The following is a 27,949-nucleotide window of genomic DNA, read 5'->3' on the forward strand; positions in this document are numbered from 1 at the left end:
TTGCATCGTTCCAACATCATTCATGTAAAAATATCAACTATGCATTATAATCACTAATCAAATAACGATGATCGTTATTCAGACCGCGACAACATTTTATAAATATCTGACGATCAAGTCATCTTAATATAATATACACCAACAAATAACAAACAATGAACAATCAGTTATTGAGTATGGATTTAAATTACATCAGTATGTATCACTTATTTAACTTTTAATGAGCTGCCGAGAATTATCGACGTAAAGCGGCAAATCTCTTCTTTAATTCTTCTAGATCATCTTGTTCTGTGCTCGTTTTCTTTTTAGTATGGACTACTTTAACTTCCTTCTTTATCTCCTTTGGAATCTTTAAATCTGTTTTAACAGTTTCACTATTCTTCCTTGGTTTTTTTATGGTTATTGGAAGCTTTGAATTGGTAGATATGTCGTCGTCATTATCCATGGCAACTATAGGTTTCTTATTTGAAGGATGATTATCTTTTACTCCGCCTTCGCTGCTTTCATCATCAGCACTATCGTCATCTTGTTTCTCATTTGACTCATCTAAACTTTCTTCCTCCTCTTCTTCATCACTTAACAAACTGTATGGGACATCATATGTTGATGCGATCTCCTTCAAGTACAATACTACCAAATCATTTCCGGGAACATTAGGAGAACACTTCTTCAAAACTTTGTCCGGGACTCCCACCTTATCATCCACAATACATTTCAAAAATTCGATACCATATTTATGAACTAACAGTTCTTTCAATTGAGTCAATTCCTTCACTTCTGGAACATACAAATTGGCAAAAATCAAAGATCTCACAGCTTCGTTAATACCATCCTCGATATGATTTGAAATTAAATCCACTTCATCTTGTATTGTATTGACAATATTAACTCTGGCATGTAATAATTCACAATATAATTCCAATATTTCTAATAATTCAATATGAATGTCGTTGTTGATAAGATTCTCGACACGATATTGTGCCTTTGTTTCCTTTCCGTCTGAAAGTAACTGTGCAACAGTTCTACGGTCCTGCTTGGCCAAAGCCTGTTGTTTCTCTTGGGCATATCTAAGCCTCTGGATGCACATTTTGAGACATGTTTTCAATTTGATCTAAGGTAGGGGTGGGTTTAATGGTTAGTAATCTCGAAAATTCCTTGTAAAAGATGGAAACTGGGCATACAGTAAAAGGCACCTGTTGTTGATGGTTCGCCATTGCAATATGATTGTATATACTATTACTAGACTAATTTGCGTACTCTCTGCACATCTGCTAGATGTCGTCCTTGCTTAAAACTTCAATTCCTTAAATTCCAAAAAAACGCTGTACTAAGAAACACTAGCCAATACCAAAAAATGCTAGCGCCTATGTTAAAAACCACAACACATTTTTCTAATATTAGACAATTCTGACAAGTTTTCTATATAGTTTCTCAAAATTGTGTGGTACATGTCATTGTGGTCCAAGGAAAAACACTTGCAGGAGTCGAGCGTGAATAGTTATAGAATGACTTGATTAGGGAGTCCTACGAAGTTAAATTACTGTTGTCTATAATAATATCTTAGCAGCTGCTCCGAAACGTCGTTAACGAATATTTTCCCGTCTCTCAGTAAATATAGAATTATTTGGTTAGCTAATTTTTGGAATAGTTTGTTTTATCATACACAAATATACATTAAATTTTCTATCACTTATGAAATTTTCTTTTTCTTGTTGGTTTAATACTTTAAAGTTAGCTTAGGTCGTTCAGTCATCTCTTAATAATTTCCACGGTTATCTCATCCTAGGAGTTCCATTTCCACTGGGTAAACTAAATCCTCGTGGTCACCTTTGAAGTCAAATTCACTTAATCCAACCACTCCACCAAACTTAACGAATCTATCGAACTCTTTTTGACGAACTTGCTTCAATTTCGTATCCATATCGGGCCAATACACTTCATGATCATATTTGAAATCTAATTTCCCATTATACAACGCTTCTAATTGAGTTGGATCAATATGATTCTCAAAAGGTTCATCAAAAATAGCCTTTTCCTTCGTAGCTGGATCTAAAAATGGGTACATTAATTTTAGGAAAGCCCAGGCAAACCATGGAACATTAATAAACGCACACTTGGCTAATCTCTCTGGGTAATGATTTTGTAACACGTTAGCACAAGCTCTAGCAATGGAAACAGGTGGAGCCTTATCCGAGATAATCCCTGGCTCCTTATATGACTTGAAATCCACCAAGACAGTGATTTTTTCAACACCTTGAGGAGTCATTGTTACTGCAGATTCCATCATAAAGATCATATGTTGCACTTGTCTAAAGGAAGGTTCCGTGTTTTGTCTCCCATTCTTCATGTAAAACAACGGTCTATCATCACGATCAAATCCCAGGATGGTCTCCTTCCCTGTTTCATTCTCAATGGCTACTACATCGGCAGTCAATTGATTCTTATCCTCTGCATCATAAGTAAGACCGATTTCCCTACGCCATACCAGCGTATCAGTCAAATTCTTAATAGCATGAGTTGGGTTCCATTTTGCTGCACGTAAGTATCTCGTTATACATTCTCTGCTGAGCCAAAATTTCTCCCATTGGGACAATGGTTTTGTTGGCGTAGATTCATTGGAGTTCAAGGGCAATTCCAAGTTCTCATCTGCGAAATGAGCCAATAGAGATTGATACAGCTTATTTTGCTCCGGGGTCAATTTGGGAATTGGAGGTGGTTTGTACGTGGCCTTATTGGGAGGGTCTACGAACATTTTGCTGCAAGGGATTAGATCCTTCTTCGCTTGTGCTGATGGCGCTGGCTCGGCAGCCTTTCTAGAGAAAAGACCCATTTCTAGTGATTATAAGGTGGTTGCCTAGCAAAGGGTGCTTGATGAAATACTACGATAAATTAAATCAACCAAGATCAAGAAAGCAATTGAACGACACATATAATGAATAACATAAAGTTGTTAACACCAAAATTTTTCAAATCTTTTACAAACAAGAAAAAACGCGTTTAATTTCCGCGGAACGTTATAAGCCTTCTTTCTTGATCTGATTTTTCGATTCTGGTACAATTATAATCTAGTGAATATACAAAGTTGTATGTAGGTACGTAGTTTGTCTATTTAATGTAGAATGGCAAAAAAAAATATTTATCCCATGAGCCACATCAATATGGTTTGCCACACGAATCCATAGAGGAACAAGAAATAATTGCACTTCTTGACGGTGAGTTCTGGGAAGTGTGACATGTCGTCGCTGGGCCCACTAAATAGATTAAATTTGACAGATCTCAAAAGAAATGTCCCAAATGCAACAAACAAATAACTCTTAACCATGAGAGGTAGATACAATGGTTTTCCAGGAACAAACAATGCTAAAGTGAGGGGCACAAACTTATATCCAACAAAACAAGTCAATTCGGTTAAACTTGTCACTGGAGATGTAGTATTTACTAGTAGGTAAAGCCCCAACTTTAATATAAATAAATCAAGCCCCATGAAGGCAAGAATAGAGGATAGCTTGTAGTACAAATTCTCAGGGTTGAAAGAACCTGCTAATCCTTGTTGGGTATTCCAGATCAAAATATATGTCACAAGACCCATTATTGGGATGTATAGATCTGGGCAATTAACATCATCCTTTGGTGGAAGGAATTGAAATGTAGGGCCACTATTTGCAGCAGAACCAGCAGAATCAGAACTTGGACCATTGTCTGGGATACGTTGCCAATTTTTCTTATTTACAAATGGAATCAGGATTTGTTTCAATTTCAGTAACACATATGATGTTGACACTTGGAAATAATGTGATAAAGTCGAAGAATCACCGGTAGCTTTAGACACTGTTTGCTGGAATTGATTGAAGTTTTCCTGTCCAATAAAATTGGAAAACGCAGACTGACCGATCTGGAAAGCCATTGTGTTTCTTGGGTCTTGAAAACCGAATGCTTGTTGACCTTGAGCTTGAGGTTGTTGCTGAGCATACTGGTTTTGAAATTGAGGCTGTATTGGATTGCCTTGGAACGGTTGAGCAGGTGGTGGCACAGCACCACCACTGACTTTTGTGGCTCTATCGTGTACCTCTGGAGCTCCGTTATTGCCAGAGGCATAAGCGTATGGATTATAGGACATAATTGATGGGCTTGTGATTCTATTTAATGAAGGTTAGTAGTGATCTCCAAGTAAACTTCCACTACCTCTTTATTTTAAGAAACGCCTGTCAAATTACAAACTTTCTAGGCGGTTACCCTGATGTTTAATTTGAATGTGTCGTGAAGATATTCCTATTTAATGTCGTTGATACAATAAGTAGAGATTCATAAACTCAATCTATACATGTAGCTATCCTTTTATTAGTATATTACTCTAACAAATATTGTAATGTGTAAGGGTAAAAGACCTATAAAAGTTTTTTATATCTTAGATAACAAACTTTTGAAATTCAGTTCGGAAACCAAGTAAAAGGTTGAAATATTACTTTATATTCATCCATGATAGCTATGTTTCCTTACTAATATTCACTAAACAACAGCTGCTACTATATTTTTGGATTTCTCCAATCCTGGCGAAATTACATGTGGGTGATTTGTTCAATAAATGTCTTCTGGTTAAAAGAACAGCGGAACATCAAACTTTCCTCCCAATATTTTTGGGCACGTCTATAAAAAACGTATATTACAACAAAAAATCTTTAAATACTTTGATTCTAAAATGGAAAACCATTTAGCAGAAATCCATGATCACAAATTATATTCATTTTTCGCTGGCGGAAAGGGAAAGTGACTATGCATATGTGTTACACGCAAAACATCTGCCTAATAACCTACCAACTAACTAATTATAACAAATCCTTTCTGTGAGATTCATGACGAATATGTGGCATCATTACTCGTACTTGTATTTTTTTTCGTAGACCCAGTTTTTACTTGGGACACCTCACCGTTCAAAAGAGTTTGAAATGGTCTAAATTACTAATAAGAGAATCAAATGTCTAGAGTATTGAATTAGAAATATTAGTGTGTGTTGATTATATGAGAGTTCTCTACAGTGCTGGACAATGAAGAAGTTAAAGAGCTGTCTTAACTATCTAAACAATATATGCGACGCGTTAATCGAAAAAACGCGTAAGCGTTTCTTGAATTATTTTTCAAGCAGATAATCGACTCTATTACAGAAGCTAACTTTGGCATCGATTGAAAGATTGTAAGATTCAACCAATAAAGTAAATCTCCGAGTTGTAATGTTTGGGAAGAATAGGAATAAAGGTTTTACGACAGCAAGATATGTCCATTCCAATTCAAATAATTCAATATCAAATAATTATGCCTTAACCGCGCAACAATTAATGCAAGCATCAAGAGTCGATGATATAGACACTATGATGGGGTTCGAAAGGTACACAGCACCTCAATTCAACGGAAAAATTGATCCAGAACATTTAGATTCTGTTCCTGGGAGAGTTGGTTGGTTACTTAATATGCATCCCACAATTATTTCACAGGAAATCATGACAGGTACCACTAATGGAAAGTCGGATGGGAACTTAAGTGGTGGGATTGCTGGTGTGGATTATTACTTTTTAGATGAAGAAGGTGGAAGTTTCAAATCTACGATTACTTATGATCCTTATTTTTTTATATCTTGCATTGATGATTCTATGATTAATGATGTGGAAGAATTTATAAAGAAATACCTGGAGAATTGTCTGAAATCTTGCTCTATTATAATGAAGGATGATCTAAAGATGGATAATCATTTATTAGGGTTGAAGAAGACTTTGATCAAATTAGAATTCGTCAATTCTAATCAATTATTCGAGGCAAGAAAATTACTGAAACCTATATTGACGGACAATGAAAATAACAAGATACAAAGAAACGTTTACGACAAGAATAGAACAAATAATAATAATAACAATAATGAATCGACGCCGTCTGTTGCAGACGCTAAACAATTTATAGAAGACATTAGAGAATATGATGTACCTTACCATGTTAGAGTATCGATTGATAAAGATATTCGTATAGGTAAATGGTATAAAGTAACGGCAGGTGGATTTTTTGAATATGTGGAAAAAGTTGCATTTGCAGATCCAGTGGTGTTGGCATTCGATATAGAAACTACAAAGGCTCCATTAAAATTTCCTGACTCTGCTGTAGATCAGGTTATGATGATTTCCTATATGATCGATGGAGAAGGTTTCTTGATTACTAACAGAGAAATTATATCGGAGGATATCGAGGATTTCGAATATACACCAAGACCTGAATATGAAGGACAATTTACAATTTTCAATGAAGTAGATGAAAAGGCTCTTCTGGAAAGATTTTTTGAACATATTCGAGAAGTACGACCTACTGTCATTTCTACTTTTAACGGTGACTTCTTCGATTGGCCTTTTGTTGAAACAAGAGCCAAGATACATGGATTAGATATGTTTGACGAAATTGGGTTTGCTCCCGATGCAGAAGGTGAATATAAATCTTCATATTGTTGTCATATGGATTGTTATCGTTGGGTGAAGCGTGATTCTTACTTACCACAAGGTTCACAAGGTTTGAAGGCAGTGACGCAGGCTAAGTTAGGATACAATCCCATCGAATTAGACCCAGAGCTAATGACGCCATATGCTTACGAAAAACCTCAACATTTATCAGAATATTCTGTCTCAGATGCTGTGGCAACCTATTATCTTTACATGAAATATGTCCATCCATTCATCTTCTCCCTCTGTACGATTATTCCGTTAAACCCAGATGAAACTTTGAGAAAAGGTACTGGTACTTTATGTGAAATGCTATTGATGGTTCAAGCCTACAAAGGTAGAATTTTGCTACCTAATAAACACACTGATCCAATTGAAAGATTTTACGATGGCCATTTGTTAGAATCCGAAACATACGTTGGTGGTCATGTGGAATCTTTGGAAGCTGGTGTATTTAGAAGCGATATCAACAGCAAATTTAAGGTGGATCCAACAGTTATTGATGAATTGTTAGAGGACCTACCTTATGCCTTGAAGTTTTGTATTGAAACCGAAAATAAAGCAAATTTTGATGATGTGACGAATTTTGATGATATAAAGGACCAGATCACAGAAAAGCTATTAGATCTGAAAAATAATCCAAAAAGAGACGAGAAGCCATTGATATACCATGTCGATGTGGCGTCAATGTATCCGAATATTATGACAACTAATAGATTGCAACCAGATAGTATTAAGACGGAGCGTGATTGTGCCAGTTGCGATTTTAACAGACCGGGGAAGACGTGTGCCAGAAAGTTAAAATGGGCATGGAGAGGTGAGTTTTATCCAGCAAAGATGGACGAATATAATATGATTAAAAGAGCATTACAAAATGAGACCTTCCCAAATAAAAATAAATTTTCCAAAAAGGAATTCCTAACATTTGATGAATTAAGCTATACTGACCAAGTTGCTCACATCAAGAAACGGTTAACTGAATATTCAAGAAAAGTATACCATAGGGTAAAAGTATCAGAAATTGTAGAAAGAGAGGCAATTGTTTGCCAACGAGAAAATCCCTTTTATGTGGACACTGTTCGTGGATTTCGTGACAGAAGATACGAATTCAAAGGTTTAGCCAAGACATGGAAGGCGAAAATGAAGAACATCGATCCATCGGACAAGCATGCAAAGGATGAAGCCAATAAAATGGTAGTTCTATATGACTCACTACAATTGGCCCATAAGGTTATTCTGAATTCTTTCTACGGTTATGTTATGAGAAAAGGGTCACGTTGGTACTCTATGGAAATGGCCGGGATAACGTGTCTTACTGGGGCTACAATTATTCAAATGGCAAGATCAGTTGTTGAGAGGGTTGGTAGACCACTTGAGTTAGATACAGATGGTATTTGGTGTATTATACCAAGTTCGTTTCCAGATACATATTTTTTCGAACTATCTAATGGGAAGAAATTGTTTCTATCATACCCCTGTTCAATGTTAAACTACAGAGTTCACCAACAATTTACAAATCATCAATACCAGACCCTTGTAGATCCTGTGAAACACAGATATGAAACACACAGTGAGAATTCTATTTTCTTTGAAGTTGATGGTCCTTATAGGGCCATGGTTTTACCGACATCAAAAGAAGAAGGAAAAGGTATTAAGAAAAGATATGCGGTGTTCAATAATGATGGAACTTTGGCAGAACTAAAAGGTTTTGAACTAAAAAGACGTGGTGAATTACAATTAATCAAAAATTTTCAAAGTGATATTTTCAAAGTATTCCTTGAAGGTACTAGTCTAGATGAATGTTACGGTTCTGTTGCAAATGTAGCCAATAGATGGTTGGATGTATTAGATACAAAAGGTTCAATGCTAGAAGATGAAGATTTAATCGCATTGATTTGTGAAAATAGAAGCATGTCAAAAACCCTTAAAGAATACGAAGGTCAAAAATCAACATCCATTACTACTGCAAAAAGATTAGGTGACTTTTTAGGTGAAGATATGGTTAAAGACAAGGGTTTACAATGTAAATACATTATTAGTACCAAACCTTACAATGCCCCTGTCACGGAACGTGCCATCCCTGTCGCAATATTTTCTACCGACATCAGCATTAAACGTCTGTTCTTGAGGCGTTGGACATTAGACCCTACGTTAGAGGATTTTGATATCAGAACAATTATTGATTGGAATTATTATAGAGAAAGATTAGCATCTACCATTCAAAAAATTATCACGATACCGGCAGCTTTACAAGATGTAGCAAACCCAGTTCCTAGAGTGGAACACCCTGATTGGTTAAAGAAGAAAATTGCCATCAGAGATGATAAATTCAAACAAACATCATTAAATCGTTTCTTCTCCAAGGCGGAAGCCGCCCCAAAATTTGGCCATATCAAAGATATTGAAGATCTTTTCACAAATCAAGAAGATAATGAAGGTGAAAACCTTAAAATTGCAAGGACTACCTCAAGACAGACTAAAGGTAAAGGAAAAGGTAAAAGAAGAAGGGATCAAAAAGCTGCCGAGGAACATTCATTAGTGCTACCTACGGAGAAACCGTCAATGGAGGATGATTATGCTGCATGGTTAAACTATGAAAAGATAAAATGGAAAATCCAAGCCAGGGACAGAAAACGTAGAACACAGTTATTCGGTAATAATTCCACATCCACAGAAAGAAGTGCGTTTGGAAATATGATTAGGAAACAAGCTGAGACATATGCTAATTCAACATGGGAAATAATACAATATAAGGACTCAGGCCAACCTGGTATTCTAGAGGTGTATGCATCAATAGATGGAAGAATACAAACAATCAACATTAAAGTCCCTAAGGTTATATATATGAAATTTAAAACAGACACGTTACCTGTTGGAAAAATAAAGCACTGCAAAATAGAGAAATCTAATTCAGTCTTGCCAAATATTGCTAAATTGAATGATGCAAATACAAATAATCTCTTCAAATTGACTCTTCCTGAATCAACTTATCTTGAAGAAATGGAAGATATTGGAAGTATTTTCAATGATGTAAATGTTTTAGGTATATTTGAAGGTAATATTCCTGCGCAACAAAGAGCAATAATGGAATTAGGTTCATCAATTGGTTTCAAGACGAATGCTGTAGGTTCTTTAGGAAAAGGTATTCAGAATGGGTTTGATATGAAAAATTTACGTGCAGCAGATAATGAAAGATATCTACATCGTTTCCATCTACCTGTAGGATATATGCTACATTCTACGACAAGTATTAATTATGAATTTTTCACAATTTTTAAATCTTGGGAAAACACTATCTCAATTTTGGTTTTAAAACCTTCCACGCAAGCTCAGGAGATTAATCAAGTAATGATGGATCAAGTGTATTCTGAGCTGTATAAATCAAGGGGTGATAAGATTAGAAAATTTACTCACTTAGCCGACGTCAAAGAAGATGCAAGTTTCGAGTTCAGCTATTTTGATGATATTGCAAAGTTATATAGAAGACTATCCCAAGACATCTCTAAGATAAAGGAGGAAAAAGGACAACAGTTTTTGTTTCTTTTACAATCACCATATCCCAAGAAGATCATGAAATCAGTGAAGTATTTAAATCAAATCCCTGTTGTAGAATTAGCTTCAAATGAATTGGCCCTGCCACAATTAAACTGGCAAGGGGTTCTGATTAAGAAGATTGTCAATCATCTCCTCTCTTGTGGTTCATGGGTTTCTCATCTTATTACACTGTCGCAATATAGCAATATCCCAATTGGTAATTTAAATTTGGATAATATGAGTTATGTTATTGATATGATATACGTGAGAAGGTTGAAGAATGAAGGCATTGTACTTTGGTGGAATGAGAATATACCGCTTCCCGACCATGGTGGTGTTCAAAATGATTTTGACCTGAATACTTCAGATATGATGAATGATTTATCGTTTCCAGAGTTGAACCAACCAAATATTTATGATAATGCTGTTCTCGAAATTGAAATTGGTAATTTAACTGTGAATACTGTGCTAGGGTCAACTTTGATAAATGAAGCCGAAGGTAGTGACCTTGCAAATAATGGTTCTTCAGGGTTCGATGATAACAAAAATAGTAATGCATTTGTCGAAGACGCCTTCTCAGGAGCTGCATTATCAGTATTGAGAAATATGTTGAAGGAATGGTGGGACCAGGCCTTAAAGGAGAATTCTACAGCAGATTTATTAGTCAATTCATTTGTGAATTGGTCACAGAATCCAACCTCCAAATTATTCGATGGTTCCTTAAGATATCATATTCAAAATTTGACTAAAAAATCATTACTTCAATTGATGAATGAATTTAATACTCTAGGTTCAAACGTGATCTACGCTGATAGAAATAAGTTACTGGTCAAAACCACTAAATTTTCACCTGAAAATTGTTATGCATACAGTAACTATATGATAAAGGCCATTAGAACGACGCCAATGTTCAGCTATCTTGATTTGAATATTGTTCGTTATTGGGATATTTTAATATGGATGAATAAATATAACTTTAGTGGTATTGCCTGCTTGGAGATTGAAGAAAAGGATAAACAGGATTTACATGCATATTCTCATTGGCAGATTAAGAAATTTTTACCGCCCATCTTCCAACCTGAATTTGATGATTGGATGATGATTATCTTAGATAGTATGGTAAAGACTAAAGAACATTATTTGGAAGTTAACACGGGTACCCAAAGAGCAACTCAACTGTTACCAATCAAGGCGCGTGACCAGAAAGATGATGATGAATCCTCTCTTTCCACATTCACGGAACATTTTGCTCGACCATTACTTAAGAGAGTCAAAAAGTTATTTAAGAATCAACAAGAATTTATCTTAGATCCGCACTATGCAGCAGATTACGAATTCCCAATTTTACCTGGTTCATATCTAATGATGAAAAATCCTCTGTTAGAATTAGTGAAATCACTTTGTCATGTCATGTTACTATCGAAAAAGACTACAATTGAAGTGAGAGAATTGAGAAAAGAGTTATTAACAATCTTTGATATTAAAGAATTTGCGAAAATATCTGAATTCAAGGATCCAAGTAGCAGCCTAGATATTACTGGGTTCTTATGTGAATATTGTTCTCATTTCTCAGATCTTGACTTTTGTAAATCAGATCCAGCTACTATATTTAACTGTGAAAAATGTCATAAGGAATTCAACAAATTATTGCTACAGGAGCACTTGGTTCAAAAGTTATATGGCGAGATTGAATCATATTTGACGCAAGATCTATGTTGTTCCAAATGCAATAAAATTAAACAAGATTATATGAGTACCCATTGTCAATGCTCTGGTTCTTGGAAGGGAAGTATATCTCAGGATTCGGTCACTAAAATGATAGAAGTTTACAAACAAGTTGCTGGATACTATGAATTCGAGGTGCTGACTAATGCCTTAGAAGAACTATTTTAAGGAATCATTTTAACTTTATTTGTATGCTGCATAGCAATTGTAGTATAGATTAAATAATTACTATTTTCATTAAATAATAGAATATGCATTTAGAACCGACTAGGTTGAAATTATTTGATCCTCTCAGGATGATCAATAGAGTGTTTCTCCATGGCCCATTCTACTCAGGTCACATCCAATTTCTTATCACTAATTTTTTTGGAAAGGGCATCCTTCATGCATAAGGCCAGCTGTCGTTTTAGTGGGGGTGATAGTTTACCATGCTTGAGCTTGGTCTTGTGCAGTTTTTGCTTCATCTACATCTTCATCTTCAACGAAACCTTTCACTTCACCAGCAATTATTCTTGAAAGATCTTCAAAATCATCAAAATCAATTATTCTTTTCTTATCTTGTTTCGTTAATCGATTGACAGAGATTAATATGGTTCTGAATTTGTTTTTTAGTTTTACCAAAATCTTTTCTAAATTTTCAACATCTTCATCCTTATTACTCAGCCCTACCGTTTTTATTAAGGATCTAATAGATTCCACATTCTTCTCCAAGTTTTGATTTCCCAATTCTAATGAATCTAATACATCACAGAACCCTGTCATTTGACCCAATAATACAAATCTTTGGAATCCAACTTGCAAACCAAATTGCTTTCCCTCCAGAAAGTTATTTTTCAAATTCTCATTGTGCCCTTCTTCCCAACCTTCTTCATAAAACTGTTCTTCCAGATTTAGTAGGTTATCGAATATATCCATTATCGTGGTAATTATAGTCCTATAAACCGTGATATTTGGTATTGTCGGTATTATTGTTTGACCAAAAATGCAATCTTTAGTAAGCAGTGTTATTTCTCGGTAATGAATTTTTCACCTCATCGGTGCCAAAAACCTACAAGGAAAGCTAATGTAGTTTTGCAAACAACAAAAAGGGACATTAATCTTTCTAGAGGATCAATTTCAAGATATTATACTGCCGCTGAAGAAACTTTACCTAAGAAAATTGGGACTTTAAGTGAGCCTACTGTAATACCATTTTTTGAATTCATGCTTACACTAACTCCTCAGTTAATTATTCTCAATTTTAATAAAGAGAACAATTAAATGAGATACGATAATATTTAATTTTTCTATTTAATTAAAATTTTATTTATGCTTTTCAAACATTACTTGGGATGTGACAGGTAAAAAAGTGGCAATTGGGCTTAAACTCCACTCATACTCCGTTTTACCGGCTTCAAAATGTGTGGTCAAATCACTTTTTGCTACCAGAGATGTATTGGTTCATGATTGATTTGGGTTGGTACTTAACTTATAATGGTAAACCACTGAAAAGCCCAAGCCTTTTATCAATTCGAAAACGTGTATTTTTGTTAAACACTGTACATATTTATATGAAGTAAAAAACTATCAAATCACAACTGCTTCCCAGAATTGACTTGCTTCCCTGTCTTCTGAATCTTTTCCAGGATAGTTTCATAGGGCAAGGTAGAGATGACATCTACCGTTTGTTTCTCCAATGAGATATCGATTTTAGAAACTTCAGGCTTTAAACGAGTCAATGCCTTATCAATGGCGCCAGAGCAGCCTGAACATGTCATGACGACATTAAATTGGTAATGATTCCCTTCTGACATTACTTGTGTTAATTTTTAACTTGATTGAGGAAAGATTATGATGGATAGGTCTGTTGAAGTTCGTTTCAATGCTCCTTCTCCTAATTTTATATTTCCTCAGCGAATGGCTATTGCACCTTGTTTCTTATTTCGGAGTTATATCGCGCCATGCTAACAATCGCAGACAGTTAGTTGACTAGATTACAAACTATATTATATCAATACATATTCTCGATCAATCCGCTATGTTTGTGTTCCTGATTTCATAAATATCCTCGATAGCGTTTCGTCTCAATGGTGTATCAGCAAACAATAACTTCAGCCATTGAGCAATCTCTTCAGTACTGAAGAGATAGAAATCTCCGTCATAAAATAAGTCCATTATTTCTTTTAAATGCAAGGGTAAAATCTTCCCAATAATAGAAAATTTCTCTCGAAGTTCTTTATACTTTGGCAAATTAGAAAGAAGTGGAATAGTTGAATCATTCAACAACAAAGTGAATAACTCACTTAAATTTTCAGAATTCTTTTCGGATATTACTTTCCAGGTTAAAATAACATCAACAGTGCTAGTGAAATAAATGAAGTTTAATAATTGCAATAGATTATCTTCGCCTTCCTTGCCACCAATTTTAACTAAGGGATCGATTATATGTTGTTGAATGAAAGGTATCAACTGCCTAGTGACTATGTGCCATGAAACGTTATTTTCATTTTCCAATAATGAATTCAGTTGTTGTTGAATTAACTTAAAGACACGCTTCTCGTTCAACGCAATTTCTTTCCTTAAGTAGTTTTGACTTAGCTCTTCAATTCTTTGCAGTGACGGGTTCTTTTGTCCGATATATCTTAGGTTATTATAAAATATCCACCAATTTTCTTGGAAATGACAGCTGCACATTGCAACAAAGGAACTTTGAAAGACATTAAATTTATAATTGTAATATTGCTGGTCTATTTTAGCTTGATCCATTATTGAAACGGATTTATTCAAGCGCTCTACTGCCGTTTCAAATAGTTGAGGTAGCTTGTTGATTTCAATGTTGGTGCCCTGATGGGAGGCATTTGTAGTTGGCACTGTGTCTGTAATGTCATCATCAAGGCCCCATGCATTATCCCAATCATCTTCAGCATGATCTTCATTCGTTTTATCTTTTTCTTTTTGAGATTGATTTTCATTTTGTTCCAGGTCGTCGAGATCAAGGTCAATTTCATCACCCCATGCATCATCTCCCTCACCATCATCAGCATTATCATCCCAGTTCCAATTGTCATCATCAGGTTCCTTCTTAGAGCTATTTTGTGACTCTATTTTCTTGGCAGACTCGTTAGCGTTTGAATCACTTTCTGATTTTCGTTTGCTATCTCTTTTCAAAAAAACAGTTTCAACCTCGGAGATGGAACCATCATTTTTTATGGTATCCCTCATATATTCTAAGGCCTCATTAAATTTCTTATCCAACATGAGGTTAAAATAGATTTGCTCATTATTCAGTATATTCAATATTTCGCTATCGTTGAAATGCCACTGATTTTTAGTCCGATCAGCTAATTTTACTAATGATTTGCTTACTTCAATAATTCGATCCTTCAATGGAGAATTATCATTTAGAATGACGGATGCATTTTGTTTCACTAATTTTGTTAATTCATTAGAAATAACATTCCCCAGACTAGTCAAGACTGTTATGCAATCATCCTCTATTAAAATATCTTGAAAAAACCTAACTAATGATGTAAAACTGGCAATTGTCTCTTGAAGCAAGCTTTGGTTATCAGTTATATTGGAAACGTCCTTAAATAATAACTTTCCTAGCTCATAATCAAACATTTTGCCTTTTGTAAATATACTCTTCTTTATCCGATCAATAACCACATTTAAATGAATATACGATTTCAATATAGTTTGCAACTTCCCTCTTACATTTTCTTGCAAGTCATTGATATCCATGTCTGAGATGATCCATAATTGGGAATCCAGGACATTCTGGGGAAAATATTGTTGTTTCACAAAATCTATAAAAGATTCATATTCCAAATCTATATCTTCAGGACCATAAGTGATTTTCTTATGAAATGCAATGGAACCAGTGTCATTAATTTGCCAAAATTTAGTCGTTATAATCTCAAATATCTTATCAATCAATGTAGAATGCATTGTATCCACATAAACAGCAACAGACCTCTGGAAATGAAAGCTTTGTTTCAAAAAGGAAGAGTTATTGTTCCCATTAATTCTCTTTCTAATTGATTGTAGGGAATAAAAGCAATTCTCCAATTCTAGTAATTCAAAATTAGTCTTAAATTCGATTAACAAACCAGAAAGAATTTTCAAATTGTTCAAATCATGCAATTGTGAACTTAGTTGTTCCTCTTTCATCATTAGTTGGCCCCTATTAAGTTCCTGGGTGGAGCTGTTGCCATCATGCGTGGCTGTCAGCGGCGGTGTCTCTAGATTCTGTTCAATTGATTGGATTAAAGCATCCCTATTGCCCAGGATTGAGTCTATGGACATAAAGATATCTGTCATCTTGGTGCAACGTTACTATAAAGTATTATGTTGTCAGAATAGTGGAAAACATCAAATCTAACAATGTCATCTAATCCTTTCAAATTGAACCAAAATTAATGAATCGATGAAATTTCAAATAGACCCAGTCTCTGGAAAAATGCCACATAGAGTTTCAATAAAAATATGGTGTTATCTTCGTGGCATTTATTTTGGGATTAGCACCTCTTACGGCACACTGAGAAACTCTCGTAGCCCATGTCACTGGAAATTCGATATTGATTATATTCAATAAGATACACCAGACAAATTACACAAATGAATAATGAATCACGTCTATAAAGCAATGTTATTCCGGAGAAGTTTATACTTGAAATTCAAGTGTATTAAGCTTAATATTAGGAATCTTGGATTGATGCTCCGAAGAAAAGCTTTTGGTAATGAAGTGACATACGTTGGTTCAAAGCTCTGGATGAGAGCAGAATACCTTTTGTAATTTGAGAAACTTCTTCAACAAGAGTAACTACTTTTATAACTAGTTGAATATAATAAAATAAACTTTTTAAATTTCTTTAAAAGATAAACAAGACAAGTTACAAGACCGTTTGGATGTTCAGGCATTTTGATGAATGTTGGAAATAACGTTTATCAATCATACTTAGATCTGAGTGAGCTGAGATTGTTGTCATCATAAAACAAACGGTTTGGAAAAGATCTGCAATGTGGCAAATAATATTTTTACGAAAGATCACAAAGGTAACCTTACCCTTACTTATAATGTTCTTTCATGCAATAGGTATTTGCCAGCAAATGTTACAGTTGTCTTGTTTTGGTATTTTCGTAACATTAGAAGTATGAGTTACAGTTGAACACATTGCTCTTGAAAACATCGACGCCTTTTATATTTTTGTATTTTATTTTTCTGTTATTTTTTCGGTGTAGCAGATTTTACCCGGTTAGTTCATCCGCTAGTACAAAACTTAGGGCAAACGAATGATACGTAATGTTAATGAAGTGTTTGATATATATATATATATATATATACAATTAATAACGTCGATTAGAAGATAGATGTTCACAGCAATAATTGTTTCAATCTGTCGAATTCTGAGCTACAGCTATGGCAGTAATTTTGTAAAAGAGTGTCGTTTGTCCAGACGTCATTCATTTCTCTCTTCACAACGGTGCAACTATCTATCTCTTGAAGTAGGAACTTTCTGTAATCACCTTGAACAACTTCCCTTTCCATATTTTGTAAGATTCTTAATTCAACTAATAGTTCGTTTCTTCTTAATGCTAATTCTTGGCGAGTCTCCCTATATTGCTCATCCCTGGCCTCATCTTCCTCGTTGAATTTCTTGAAGGCTAAATTATCATTTTCAGTTGCCAAACTGTTTGTCAATAAATCAAGATCTTTGATGGAAATGGCTCTTTGCATAGTTCCTTTATGTGCTCCTTGCATGAAGTCTTCAAATATGTTTTCTGCTCGTCTAACTGACCAATATGAAGCAACACTTTTCCCTGAGAGAAATATATTGAAAAGAGCAGAAATAACAAGTCCTAGAAATAGAATTCTGTTAATATCTTTTACCTTTAGATATACTTGGATTAAAACACCAATAACCAATCTGATACTAATAAATAAGGTATTCATGAAACGATAGATCAACAATTTGATGAATATTTTTACCAATATGAGGCAAGAGTATCTCACATCATAGGGCGCCTTCTTAATAATTTTCTCTTCTGGATTATCCCTCTTCTTAAGCTCATCCTCTGCATTTTCTGAAACACCCAACAAACCGCATATTTTGATGGCTTTAATCACTTTACCATGCTTACCAATTCTTTCAAGGTAAAACCGTATCACCTTTCTAATTAGAAGATATTCACTACTAACAAATTGAAGAACCCAGCTCTTTTGGAATTTTTCAAACATATTTATGTTAGTCAGAGTTTTACCATCTTTTGAGGTGATAAATTCAATCTTATAGTATAAATGTAACATGGATCCCTTTGTTGGCAAGTCTATGTTGGTCGTTTTCAAATTTTCTGTATTGTGAGTCTCAGTAATAATATATTTACTTGTCACTTTCAAAAGATGACAAAATGGAACTTTAATAATAATAGGATCCAAATCAATTTCATAGTATCTATTTTCCAACATTTTCACGACTCTTTGTTTCACTTTTAATACTTCCGTTTCACCATTACGATGGAATTTCTTATCACTAATAAAACTATCAGTTTTATTTAATTCAAATTGAATAGTACGGGCTAACTGCGTCGTATTTTCGTCAATTTTCTCTTGCTTCCAACCCCAACATAAATTTTTTTTACTTGTTTTATCAGCTAAAAATAAACAACGTGGAAATGCTTCAGACCTATCACCAAACAAAATATGCATTAACCCCTTGGCAGGAATATCATAATCATGCTTATAAGTGACAGTGAATTCTTTTTCAATGTTTTTCAATCTTGTGATAAGTTCATTAGTGGGAGCATCAATATTCCAGAAACTTGTCTCTAGGGCAGTTTTATTTAAATTGGATGCCATTGATTCATTGTTTGGAGTGGAATTACCCTTCTCTTGAGCAATTCTTTCAAGTAACTTTGTTTCTTGTAACTCCTTATCAATTTTGGCAAATCTCTTCAATATGGTTTCTATTCCTGCTGGTGATTCTGAGGCATTATTTTCTAATAAGTATTGAATTTTTGTCACCACAACTCTACGATCTGTGAAAAGAATGTATGATCTTATTTGGATCCCATGAATATCAAACATCTTTATCAAATTCTTAGACGATTTATCTGCTTCCACTGATACGATATCCCCCAATTTCAATCTATTCAAACATATGAACCCCATGGAATTCATGTAGTAATAGAGATGTTCATTGGTGATAAAACATGTGGAAAAGAATCTTTGTCTTTTATTTGGATTCCAAAAAGTATCAAACTTATAGAGAACAAATTCATTTACTTGAGCTGCCAACTTTTGGTCTATGGAAAAGAAAAGGTTTTTGAATTGTAAATCTGTAATTTTTAAATCATTTGGATAATATGATGGGTAAACTGTAGATGTCATTGCATTCAAAGCCTTTTGAGATTTGTGCAATATAAGAGGAGGATTTGATTTATTGGTATCATGGAATACTGAATACTCACTCCAATTAGTCACACCCCAGACGTTCGCTAGGATTGCATTTGGGAACCAACTTCCCTTAGTGAAATGGTTTGATAAGATAGCCAATTGAGTCATCTTGGTACATATTGGGGTCATTACCATTTGAAATTTGAATAGTTTCATATTTGTTAATGACAAAATTTCATATTCAGAGAAGGAGTAATCCAATGATTCAGTCAATGATGTAGAATTTTGATCAAACGTTGTAATCTGTTGATCTATACTTGTTGTAGTACTCGATGCAAATTCATAAAATTTAGGTGAAAATCTCTTAAATGCCATTTCATGTTGGAAAAACTTAGAATCTAAAGATAAAGCATATTTCTTTGCCGACTCAAAAACGGTTAACCAGGATTTCAATTCTGAAAGACTATCAGATTGGAACACCAGAGAGATATCCTTTGCTGGATGGCCATTGGATTCAATTGCTTTATTACGCAAAATACGAACTTCAAAACAAAATTTACGTTCTTCATCAGGAGCATAACGAACATTGGTTAATAAGACACCAAACTTATCAGTCTCTTCAACATATGTTTTGGATGGTGAAAGTAAGAATAGTCCGAACACCGAATTGGAAAGAAAGCACCATCTTCTCACCCAAATAGTTCTTCCTGGCTTTCCCACTTGTGTCTTCATAAAAAGCCAACCTGCCTTATCAGGTGAACTTGTAGGAGTCTTCAATTTTGCAGCATTAATTATATTTGCTGACCGTATACTTTTCACGTTATAATCTTCTATGTTATTTGATGGTGTGATTTGTTTCAAAGTATATTCGAAAATTTGCTTTCTGGCATGTTGAATATCAGAATCTAAAGCCTTGGCCCCGGCAATAGAATTTTGAACCCACAAGGAATAATCATCCAAATGTTCATTCAATGACGGTACCAAATCAATAACTTTTCCTGATTCTTTAAAAGTAAATAAGCTCTTCTCCTTCAACAGGGACATTGATTCCATCAAGAACCTATCTAATTCCAACTGCATCAATGAAATTGCACTAATTAGGTCCAAAGAGGCTTGGAGGTAACTTTTGTGAATTTCAAATAATTGCATAACGTCATTTCGTATTGTTTGTGGATCTACATTAGATGCCGTCACATTAACACTTTGATACGTAGCCAAAGTGGAATCGAATTTACCTTGGTAATATTCGAAATTTTTTCTCTTATTTCTATATGGTTCAATGGCTATAGTCATCAATTCTAATAAATTGGCCGAATGACTTATATCGTCACCTAGAACAATCTTCATAATTCTTGTAGAGAATTCCATATAATCTTTATTAAAACTATCAATAAGTAAGGGCGTCAGAGTCTGATTTGCGACAAACCCATTACTTACCATCACAGGTGAGGGCAATAATTGAGATAACAAAGTCTCCTTTGCACGCTGGAAGTCTTCAAATGATGCCTTATATTTATGATCATAGAAATCAGTAGTCTTCTCAATCCAATCTTCAAATAACTCCACTCTTGTTTGGAAAAAATTCACTGAAGCTCTAAACGATGGTGAATCCAATGAGGCTTCTTTAAATGTGACGGAAATTAATCTTAATTGCCTGGGCTTATTACCATCGGAACCCTCCGTCATTGCTCCCCTTCCTTGTATAAATGTTTATGTCAGGCTCAATTTAAACGTGAGAGGCACCTTTAACAATACCTTATAATAGTCAGTGTCAATCCCTCTACGTTTATATTATCTTCAAAATATTTCAAGCCTTTTGTTTCCGCGGAGAAAAGGTCAGAATTGAGATGGAGGGTTACCCTTATGGACTCTCGGCGGCTAAAAAACATCCATTTTTCTTAAAAAAATCTAGTGTATCTTAGTGGAAACATATGGTTATAAACTATATATAAGTTGATTTAAACATATTTTGCTTTGTAAAGTGATACTTGGACAGTAAATAGCCATACATTATAATGAGGTTCTGCGTCTCCTGTTCCTGTATTTTTCTGTTTAATAACTCGACTCACATGAGCCTGTAATGATCCTGGCTTTCTTCAGAGTAGTCCCCTCTCCCAAACCAACTACTCTCCATGTATAGCTTTGACTTTCCCAGTCGCCGGTCCAAATAATTTTTAGAACATTCTATGTTTTCCAAAGAGTGTTTTGTATAAGCCTATATATTCCTATATAGTAGCCCGTGTTATTGGTTTCCATCTTTGTTCCATCAACTGAAATTAGATAATCATGTCGCAAATTCCAATGTACAAACTACACGTGACTTCAAAAGGGAAAGAGTCGCAACTGATCGTAAAATAGTTCGAATGAAAGTTTTGCTATCAAATGGCTAACACATATTTTAACTGTGGCTTTTTCCGATGACTTACGTAATATGATTTTTTCAGTTTGAAGAGAAAAAGAATACTAGTAACTTTTCAAGTCTTTCAGTCAGTAGCTTCGAAGTAGATTCTCCCAGCAATTGTAGCTTTATTATCTGGAAAAAAAATAATTCAATATACATCTCTCACAGTGTCTTTCCTTAAGAACTTAATAACCAAAAAGATTTCTGCGGCAGGACCTACAAAGATGCTTAGAACGATATCGAACACAGTGAATAATGACAGCATCATCGTGAAAAATTTGAAATTACAAAGCATTGTAGGGTTAGATGCATGGAATGCAAGAAATCCTCAGACATGTCTGATATCCATGACATTAAACACAAATTTCAAAGAAAGTTCTGCCACTGATGATTTGAAATTCTCATTGAACTACGCTGTGTTGTGTAATGACATAACAAATTTGGCCCAATCTAAGAAGGAATGGAAAAGTGTATATGCGTTTAGTAATGCAATTAGTTCTTATACTATGAACAAGTACGAACAGGTAGACAAGTTGAACCTTGACGTGCAGCTGACAAACGCTCATCTGCGAACTCAAAACGTATCATTCCAAGTTGGTATTGATAGAAACGATAAGATTCCTGCATCTAAATATATGCTTATAAAAAATTTAGATTTATTTACATTGATTGGTGTCTTCAATTTTGAAAGACTACAGAAACAAAAACTTTCACTTGATATTAAATTACCTGTCACTGACGAACACTCTGATATCCCATTCAAAACTATTATTGATAAGGTTGTGACATACACGGAGGGTGCAAATTTTAAGACAGTGGAAGCATTGGGGGAATGTATTATTAAGCTTGTTTCCCAAGATCCTTTTTATCAGGATACGGCTTTCTTGCATTCTCTTATAGAAGTCACGGTTATTAAACATAATGCCATCACTGAAACTGATGGTGTCGGTATATCATGTGCAAGATCTCCAGAAGAGGTAGTTTCTAATCCAACCATCAAATTGAATGGAACTAAAGAAAGTAGTGAATCAAATGGGTATAACATGCCCGTGGACCAATCTACTGCCATTGCAACAACCAGCACAGATATAAACACCAAATATAATACTGCATATCTAGCATTTGGATCCAATGTGGGTGACAGGGTCTCCAATATTAAATTGGCTTTCGATGCATTGAAACGAGAGAACGAAAAGATTGTAATTTTGGATCAATCTTCATTTTTCGAGAGTGAACCCATGTATTTTAAGGACCAAGAACCCTTCATTAACGGTTGTATCAAAATTAAGACAATACTTTCGCCTCATGAATTGCTACGTGTTTGCAAACATATCGAATATGAAGTCTTGGGGAGAGTGAAGCATTTCGATAATGGTCCTAGATCAATTGATTTGGATATTGTCCTGTATCAAAACGCAGACAATGAGCCTATATTGATTAATGACGAAGATTTGATCATCCCACACCCTCGTATGTTAGAGAGAAGTTTTGTCCTAGAACCACTCTGTCAACTACTTCCTCCAACGACTCGACATCCTATTACAGCAGAACCAATCTGGAATCATCTAGATGAACTATATGCGAAGGGCAACGATGAGGACAATTTATGGCTAGTAACACCACTACCTGGGAAGACTCTCAATACGAAGAAGGAAAAATTTCTTAAATTCAAGACTGTTACAGTAAAGGACCCTATTACTAACTTATCCAAACGAGAATCTGTTTCACCTACATATATCATGCACATTTTAAATGTAACACCAGATTCGTTCTCTGATGGAGGGAAATATTATTCACCTGAAAATATCTCGACCACATTACATCACCTCGTACAGGTTACCCAGGAGGTTTTGAAGTTACATGATTGTATTATTATTGACGTTGGTGGTTGTTCTACTCGCCCCAACTCTGAACAGGTATCTGAAAAGAATGAGTTGGGTAGAGTTATCCCAATTATTTCCGCTATAAGAACATGCAAAGAATTACCCAAGGATAAAGTGATTATTTCAGTCGATACGTATCGTAGCACGGTTAGCCAACAAGCTTTTGAAGCGGGTGCTGATATTGTCAACGACATTTCAGGTGGTGCTTTTGATTCTAACATGTTCTCGCAATCTGCCCGTATTGGAGGTGGTTATGTCTTGTCACATACCAGGGGGACTATCTCCACTATGAACAAACTGACAGATTATACTTGGAAAAATACAGACGTTATGGAAGGAAAATATGTTCATTACATTAGTGGTAAGGAGATAGACCCTAAGAATGAACAATTGACTTTAATTACCACTATTGGCCAAGAATTAAGTGTACGTTTCCTTGCCGCATTGGATAGTGGCCTACATCGTGGACAAATGATATTGGATCCAGGTCTTGGATTTGCTAAGAATTTGGACCAAAATTTGGAAATTATTCGTACTATCCCATTATTAAAAAATTATTCATGTGTGACACCGGATGGTCGTTTTGTCACTTTTAAGAATCTACCAATCTTGTTAGGTCCTTCAAGAAAGAAATTCATAGGAACCATTACTATGGAACCAGAGCCACATAATAGAGATTTCGCCACTGGTTCCGTAGTTGCTTCTTGCATTGGTTATGGCACAGATATAGTTAGGGTACATGACTCAATCAATTGCTCCAAGAGTGTGAAAATAGCCGATAAGATATATAAGAAAGTGTAAATATAAAAGAATAAAGACATATATTAATTTTTATACATACAAATTACAAATATGATATTATTTTACAGTAAAATACAACAATATTTGTAAAAACAGTAATGAATGACTCCTTCAACTCTTCTCTTCTTCTCCCTCGTACTAATAGAACTCATTAAAAGTAAATACCAACCGGTTTCAAAAAAAATATTATAAGAATGGAATGAATAAAATAAAAGAAAATGAATGCACATTATTCTATCTCTCATTTTTTTGAGGTATATAAGTAGGTAGAAACAAACAGCAAACAAAGAAAAAAACTTATCTTATTAGATATCAGTTTCTTAGTTTGGACAATCTCTGGAAATGTGACCAGTTTCGTTACAGTTGTAACAAACCTTTTCCTTTGGACCATCTGGACAGTCTCTGGACATGTGACCAAACTTACCACAGGAGTAACACTTGGATTCGGATTGAGGACAATCCTTAGCCATGTGGTTTGGTTCACCACACTTGTAACAGGTCATACCGTGTCTGTTAGCACCAAATCTACCGTTGTTACGAGGTTCTCTTGGCTTTCTTGGTTCAGGGCAGTCCTTTGAAATGTGACCGGTTTGGTTACAGTTGTAACAACGTTGAACGGTACATTCACTCTTGACGTGACCGGTTTCACCACAGTTGTAACATTGCTTGTGTTCAACAGTTCTTGGTTCTGGACATTCGGATTGAACGTGACCTGGTTTGTTACAGTTGTAACACAACTTTTCAGAATCACAATCTTCGGCTAAATGACCGATCTTACCACACACGAAACAAGCCTTTTGAGACATTTCTACTCTTATAATCTTTTGTTTGGACTAATTCGACTGAAACAAAACCGACTTCAAGGGGCCATTACTCGAATAGAAACGAATTATCTGTCCTTTAAAACCAATTCACATTTCTTGGTGAAAATTTTTCCATTTGTTCGCCTTCGTCGCAGGTGATTTCAGACGTCGCAAATAATGCCTACTGATCTTTTGTCTTCTATAGAATAGGCTATTGTCTGTCACGTTCACTCTATTGTGTGGTGCCACATGCTGCTACCATACTTCTGAGGGTCCAGTCCCAACTCTTTTAATTGATCTACCTCTGTGGGGACCTCCCATGCTTCCAGGGGATCCGAATCCGCAACTTCGATACCGTATTCCACAGTATCCTCAAATAAATCGTGGACCTTCAAGCGTGATTTCTCCATGGTTCCATTCTTCTTGGGTAACTTCATTTCAGCAATACATAGGGACACTAGTACCTCAGGTGCTAATACATAGTTGGCAAAATCCTCAGCCCCCCACCATTGAAGAGTCGGGGACTTGCTTTTCTTCAAATCACTTGAATATTTACTGAGTATTTCCTCCCCCACTTTCATCTGTCTTTTAAAACCGTAGAACCCTGCTAGAAAATTGTTCAAATCCAAAGATCTAAATTCTTCCACGGACAAGAAGGGTTTCGAAGATTTCTGAAAGATTTGCTTGGCCTCGTAATAAAAGGGTGAATTGAGTCTCCCAGTCAGGATATCCGTCACTACTGGTAAATGAGGTTGTATCTTCTCAATTATCTCTGCCCCGTATAACAAAGAAGGAAGTTTAAATTTCTTCATGTAGCGCTTTCTTACCCTATACTTCTTCAAAATCTCATCTCTAGTAGTCTTGGGTTTGATGTGACGCTGCTCATCTTCTTTCCTTCTCTTTTCAATAACTTTGTCAACAAATCCATCAATAGCATCGTTATCATCGTTAAGGTCAGATAACTGTTTGTTAAGTTCTAGGGCAGGTTGAATCTTATCCGTTTCTATACTTTGAACTAACTTAATAGCATCTGGGCCCAATACCACCTCTTCATTTTCCCTCTCCTTCCTTCCCCTAGATTTTGAAGCTTCTTCATCAGAGGAAGTTGAGCTGTGTTCTTCCAAAGCATGCATCACGTCACTGTCCAAGCTTAAAAGTGCCTTTTTAGCATCTTTCAGCCTTTTGGATTTATCTGGGTATAGTTCTTCATCATTGGTGGATGTACTTTCATTGCCATCTGAGCTAAAGGACTCTTTGAGATCATTAAGGACAAGATCAATGGGTCTCTTTTTCACCTTTGCTCGTTGCAAGATATCTTTTGTATTCTTACCCACGTTCCCATTATAAATCTTGCTTTTTCGGTGGGATCTCATGGTAGTGGTCATGACTCAAATTAAAAAAGTCCTGGTGTCTTCAGTTCTCTTTTTGTATCTTTCGAGGTGATGGGTTACCAGATAACATTTTTTTTCTCATTGCAACAAATTTCATGAAATTAACGAATTTCAATTCGAACATCATACGGAATCACCAGTAGGGTGGGACAACAAAGGTACCCTAGAAATACTCATTGACCAATGTCTAACGCTCAATCCTTTGTGGACCAAAGAACAATTGACTCACCAATGGCAAATGCCATGACAACCAAGTTCTTGCAGGAGTTGAAAGCTGAAAAGATACAGGATGAAAGATATACCCGTGCCATCACAAGAACACATTCACGTTTCACATCGTCAATTACACCAAATGAAGTTCTAGCGTTGCAATTCCATCCATCGGGTGCTTATTTGGCATATGGAAGAATGGATGGATCGCTCACTGTCTGGGTCTTACAGGGCCATTCATTCAATAAGGCTAAGAATTGTTATATTCCAGATGCAAATGGGAACGATAAAGTCATCAATGACTTATCCTTCAATCCATCCGAACTGAATGAATTTGCTACTGTAAGCAATTCCAATGAAATATTCATTTGGAACATCCAGAATGATTCTTCCCCTACAGTGAATAAATTACGTACGCTAAGCCTACCTTCAAGTAAAGTGAAAGTTAATAGATGTGCATACGATCCAAGGGGTATTTGGTTCTTTGCCGCCACCAAATCAGATTGTCTATATATATACAATGTGAAAGAGGAACATTCAATGGTTGCGTCGTTACCTGTACACAGTATATCTGATGAAAATGATACAATATATTCCATTTCATGGGATAACTCAGGGAAGTTTATATTTATTGGGTTTAGAAGTGGGAAGTTAGCTTTGCTAGAGGTTTCTGATGATACTGGAGAAATGACTTTTAAATTGATCGTGCAGGCTCATAGATCTGCCATCTCTGTGATAAAGATGGATCCTGTCGGGAGATTTGTTATAACCGGAAGTACGGATGGATCATGTGCATTATGGGATACTTCAACCTTAACTTGTTCTCTCATTATTGATGATATGGAAGGTGCAGTGATATCCATGGACGTGGACCATTTGGGAAAGATTCTTGCCGTTTGTTCCACGGATGATCTGGTAAGATTCTATAATATAAATGATGGAACTCTTTGGAAAACAGAAAATATGCAAAAATTCAATTCTGAGCTAGTCGTTAGATTTTACCCCAGAAAATCATGGTTTATACTTTCGGGGGAAAATGATACGCTAGAAAGCTATTGTGGACCAGTATCCATAACAGATCCATTACTGCTCTGGAAGTCAGATTATGCTAATAAATTATCTAGTTTAAACACACGTGGAAATAATAAGTCACATCGGAATTTAGAGCATCCACACAGTGATATTAGTTCTCGTAGTAAAAGTGGGGGGAATGGCTCCTCAAATTCAAAGAGACCTTATAAGCAAGAAAGAGAGAAAATGAGGGAAAGAGAGCGAGACAGAAGCAGAGATAGATTTTCTGTACAGAAGCCACAGCAACGTAATCTGCCAGGTAAACCTAGTAGATTTAATATATAA

The 27,949-nt window shown here is 35.3% G+C and overlaps 12 protein-coding genes across 12 annotated transcripts; 3 read left to right on the forward strand and 9 right to left on the reverse strand.

Annotated features, from left to right (window-relative positions):
• Positions 1 to 235: 235 nt before the first annotated feature.
• On the reverse strand, positions 236 to 1,214 carry IST1 (Ist1p; the record flags this gene model as incomplete). The annotated part of the gene is made up of 2 exons (XM_003672966.1): positions 236 to 1,111; positions 1,182 to 1,214. The coding sequence occupies 2 exons, from the start codon at positions 1,212 to 1,214 to the stop codon at positions 236 to 238; spliced, it is 909 nt and encodes a 302-aa protein (XP_003673014.1).
• Positions 1,215 to 1,777: 563 nt separating this feature from the next.
• PDR17 (phosphatidylinositol transporter) lies at positions 1,778 to 2,830 on the reverse strand (the record flags this gene model as incomplete). The annotated part of the gene is made up of 1 exon (XM_003672967.1): positions 1,778 to 2,830. One exon carries the CDS (start codon positions 2,828 to 2,830, stop codon positions 1,778 to 1,780), a length of 1,053 nt encoding a protein of 350 aa, XP_003673015.1.
• Positions 2,831 to 3,136: 306 nt separating this feature from the next.
• Positions 3,137 to 4,117, reverse strand: YIF1 (protein transporter YIF1; the record flags this gene model as incomplete). The annotated part of the gene is made up of 1 exon (XM_003672968.1): positions 3,137 to 4,117. The coding sequence occupies one exon, from the start codon at positions 4,115 to 4,117 to the stop codon at positions 3,137 to 3,139; it is 981 nt and encodes a 326-aa protein (XP_003673016.1).
• Positions 4,118 to 5,225: 1,108 nt separating this feature from the next.
• On the forward strand, positions 5,226 to 11,897 carry POL2 (DNA polymerase epsilon catalytic subunit; the record flags this gene model as incomplete). Its single annotated transcript, XM_003672969.1, has 1 exon — positions 5,226 to 11,897. One exon carries the CDS (start codon positions 5,226 to 5,228, stop codon positions 11,895 to 11,897), a length of 6,672 nt encoding a protein of 2,223 aa, XP_003673017.1.
• A 255-nt stretch (positions 11,898 to 12,152) lies between these two features.
• On the reverse strand, positions 12,153 to 12,644 carry LTO1 (ribosome biosynthesis protein LTO1; the record flags this gene model as incomplete). The annotated part of the gene is made up of 1 exon (XM_003672970.1): positions 12,153 to 12,644. One exon carries the CDS (start codon positions 12,642 to 12,644, stop codon positions 12,153 to 12,155), a length of 492 nt encoding a protein of 163 aa, XP_003673018.1.
• Positions 12,645 to 13,300: 656 nt separating this feature from the next.
• ATX1 (copper metallochaperone ATX1) lies at positions 13,301 to 13,522 on the reverse strand (the record flags this gene model as incomplete). Its single annotated transcript, XM_003672971.1, has 1 exon — positions 13,301 to 13,522. The coding sequence occupies one exon, from the start codon at positions 13,520 to 13,522 to the stop codon at positions 13,301 to 13,303; it is 222 nt and encodes a 73-aa protein (XP_003673019.1).
• A 214-nt stretch (positions 13,523 to 13,736) lies between these two features.
• DSL1 (Dsl1p) lies at positions 13,737 to 16,031 on the reverse strand (the record flags this gene model as incomplete). Its single annotated transcript, XM_003672972.1, has 1 exon — positions 13,737 to 16,031. One exon carries the CDS (start codon positions 16,029 to 16,031, stop codon positions 13,737 to 13,739), a length of 2,295 nt encoding a protein of 764 aa, XP_003673020.1.
• A 1,054-nt stretch (positions 16,032 to 17,085) lies between these two features.
• On the reverse strand, positions 17,086 to 20,790 carry SIP3 (Sip3p; the record flags this gene model as incomplete). Its single annotated transcript, XM_003672973.1, has 1 exon — positions 17,086 to 20,790. The coding sequence occupies one exon, from the start codon at positions 20,788 to 20,790 to the stop codon at positions 17,086 to 17,088; it is 3,705 nt and encodes a 1,234-aa protein (XP_003673021.1).
• A 939-nt stretch (positions 20,791 to 21,729) lies between these two features.
• FOL1 (trifunctional dihydropteroate synthetase/dihydrohydroxymethylpterin pyrophosphokinase/dihydroneopterin aldolase FOL1) lies at positions 21,730 to 24,189 on the forward strand (the record flags this gene model as incomplete). Its single annotated transcript, XM_003672974.1, has 1 exon — positions 21,730 to 24,189. One exon carries the CDS (start codon positions 21,730 to 21,732, stop codon positions 24,187 to 24,189), a length of 2,460 nt encoding a protein of 819 aa, XP_003673022.1.
• A 320-nt stretch (positions 24,190 to 24,509) lies between these two features.
• Positions 24,510 to 24,995, reverse strand: GIS2 (mRNA-binding translational activator GIS2; the record flags this gene model as incomplete). The annotated part of the gene is made up of 1 exon (XM_003672975.1): positions 24,510 to 24,995. The coding sequence occupies one exon, from the start codon at positions 24,993 to 24,995 to the stop codon at positions 24,510 to 24,512; it is 486 nt and encodes a 161-aa protein (XP_003673023.1).
• Positions 24,996 to 25,219: 224 nt separating this feature from the next.
• Positions 25,220 to 26,377, reverse strand: RTC4 (Rtc4p; the record flags this gene model as incomplete). The annotated part of the gene is made up of 1 exon (XM_003672976.1): positions 25,220 to 26,377. One exon carries the CDS (start codon positions 26,375 to 26,377, stop codon positions 25,220 to 25,222), a length of 1,158 nt encoding a protein of 385 aa, XP_003673024.1.
• Positions 26,378 to 26,566: 189 nt separating this feature from the next.
• TEX1 (Tex1p) lies at positions 26,567 to 27,949 on the forward strand (the record flags this gene model as incomplete). The annotated part of the gene is made up of 1 exon (XM_003672977.1): positions 26,567 to 27,949. One exon carries the CDS (start codon positions 26,567 to 26,569, stop codon positions 27,947 to 27,949), a length of 1,383 nt encoding a protein of 460 aa, XP_003673025.1.

Source organism: Naumovozyma castellii, chromosome 1 (assembly GCF_000237345.1).
Source record: "Naumovozyma castellii chromosome 1, complete genome".
NCBI lineage: Eukaryota > Fungi > Ascomycota > Saccharomycetes > Saccharomycetales > Saccharomycetaceae > Naumovozyma > Naumovozyma castellii.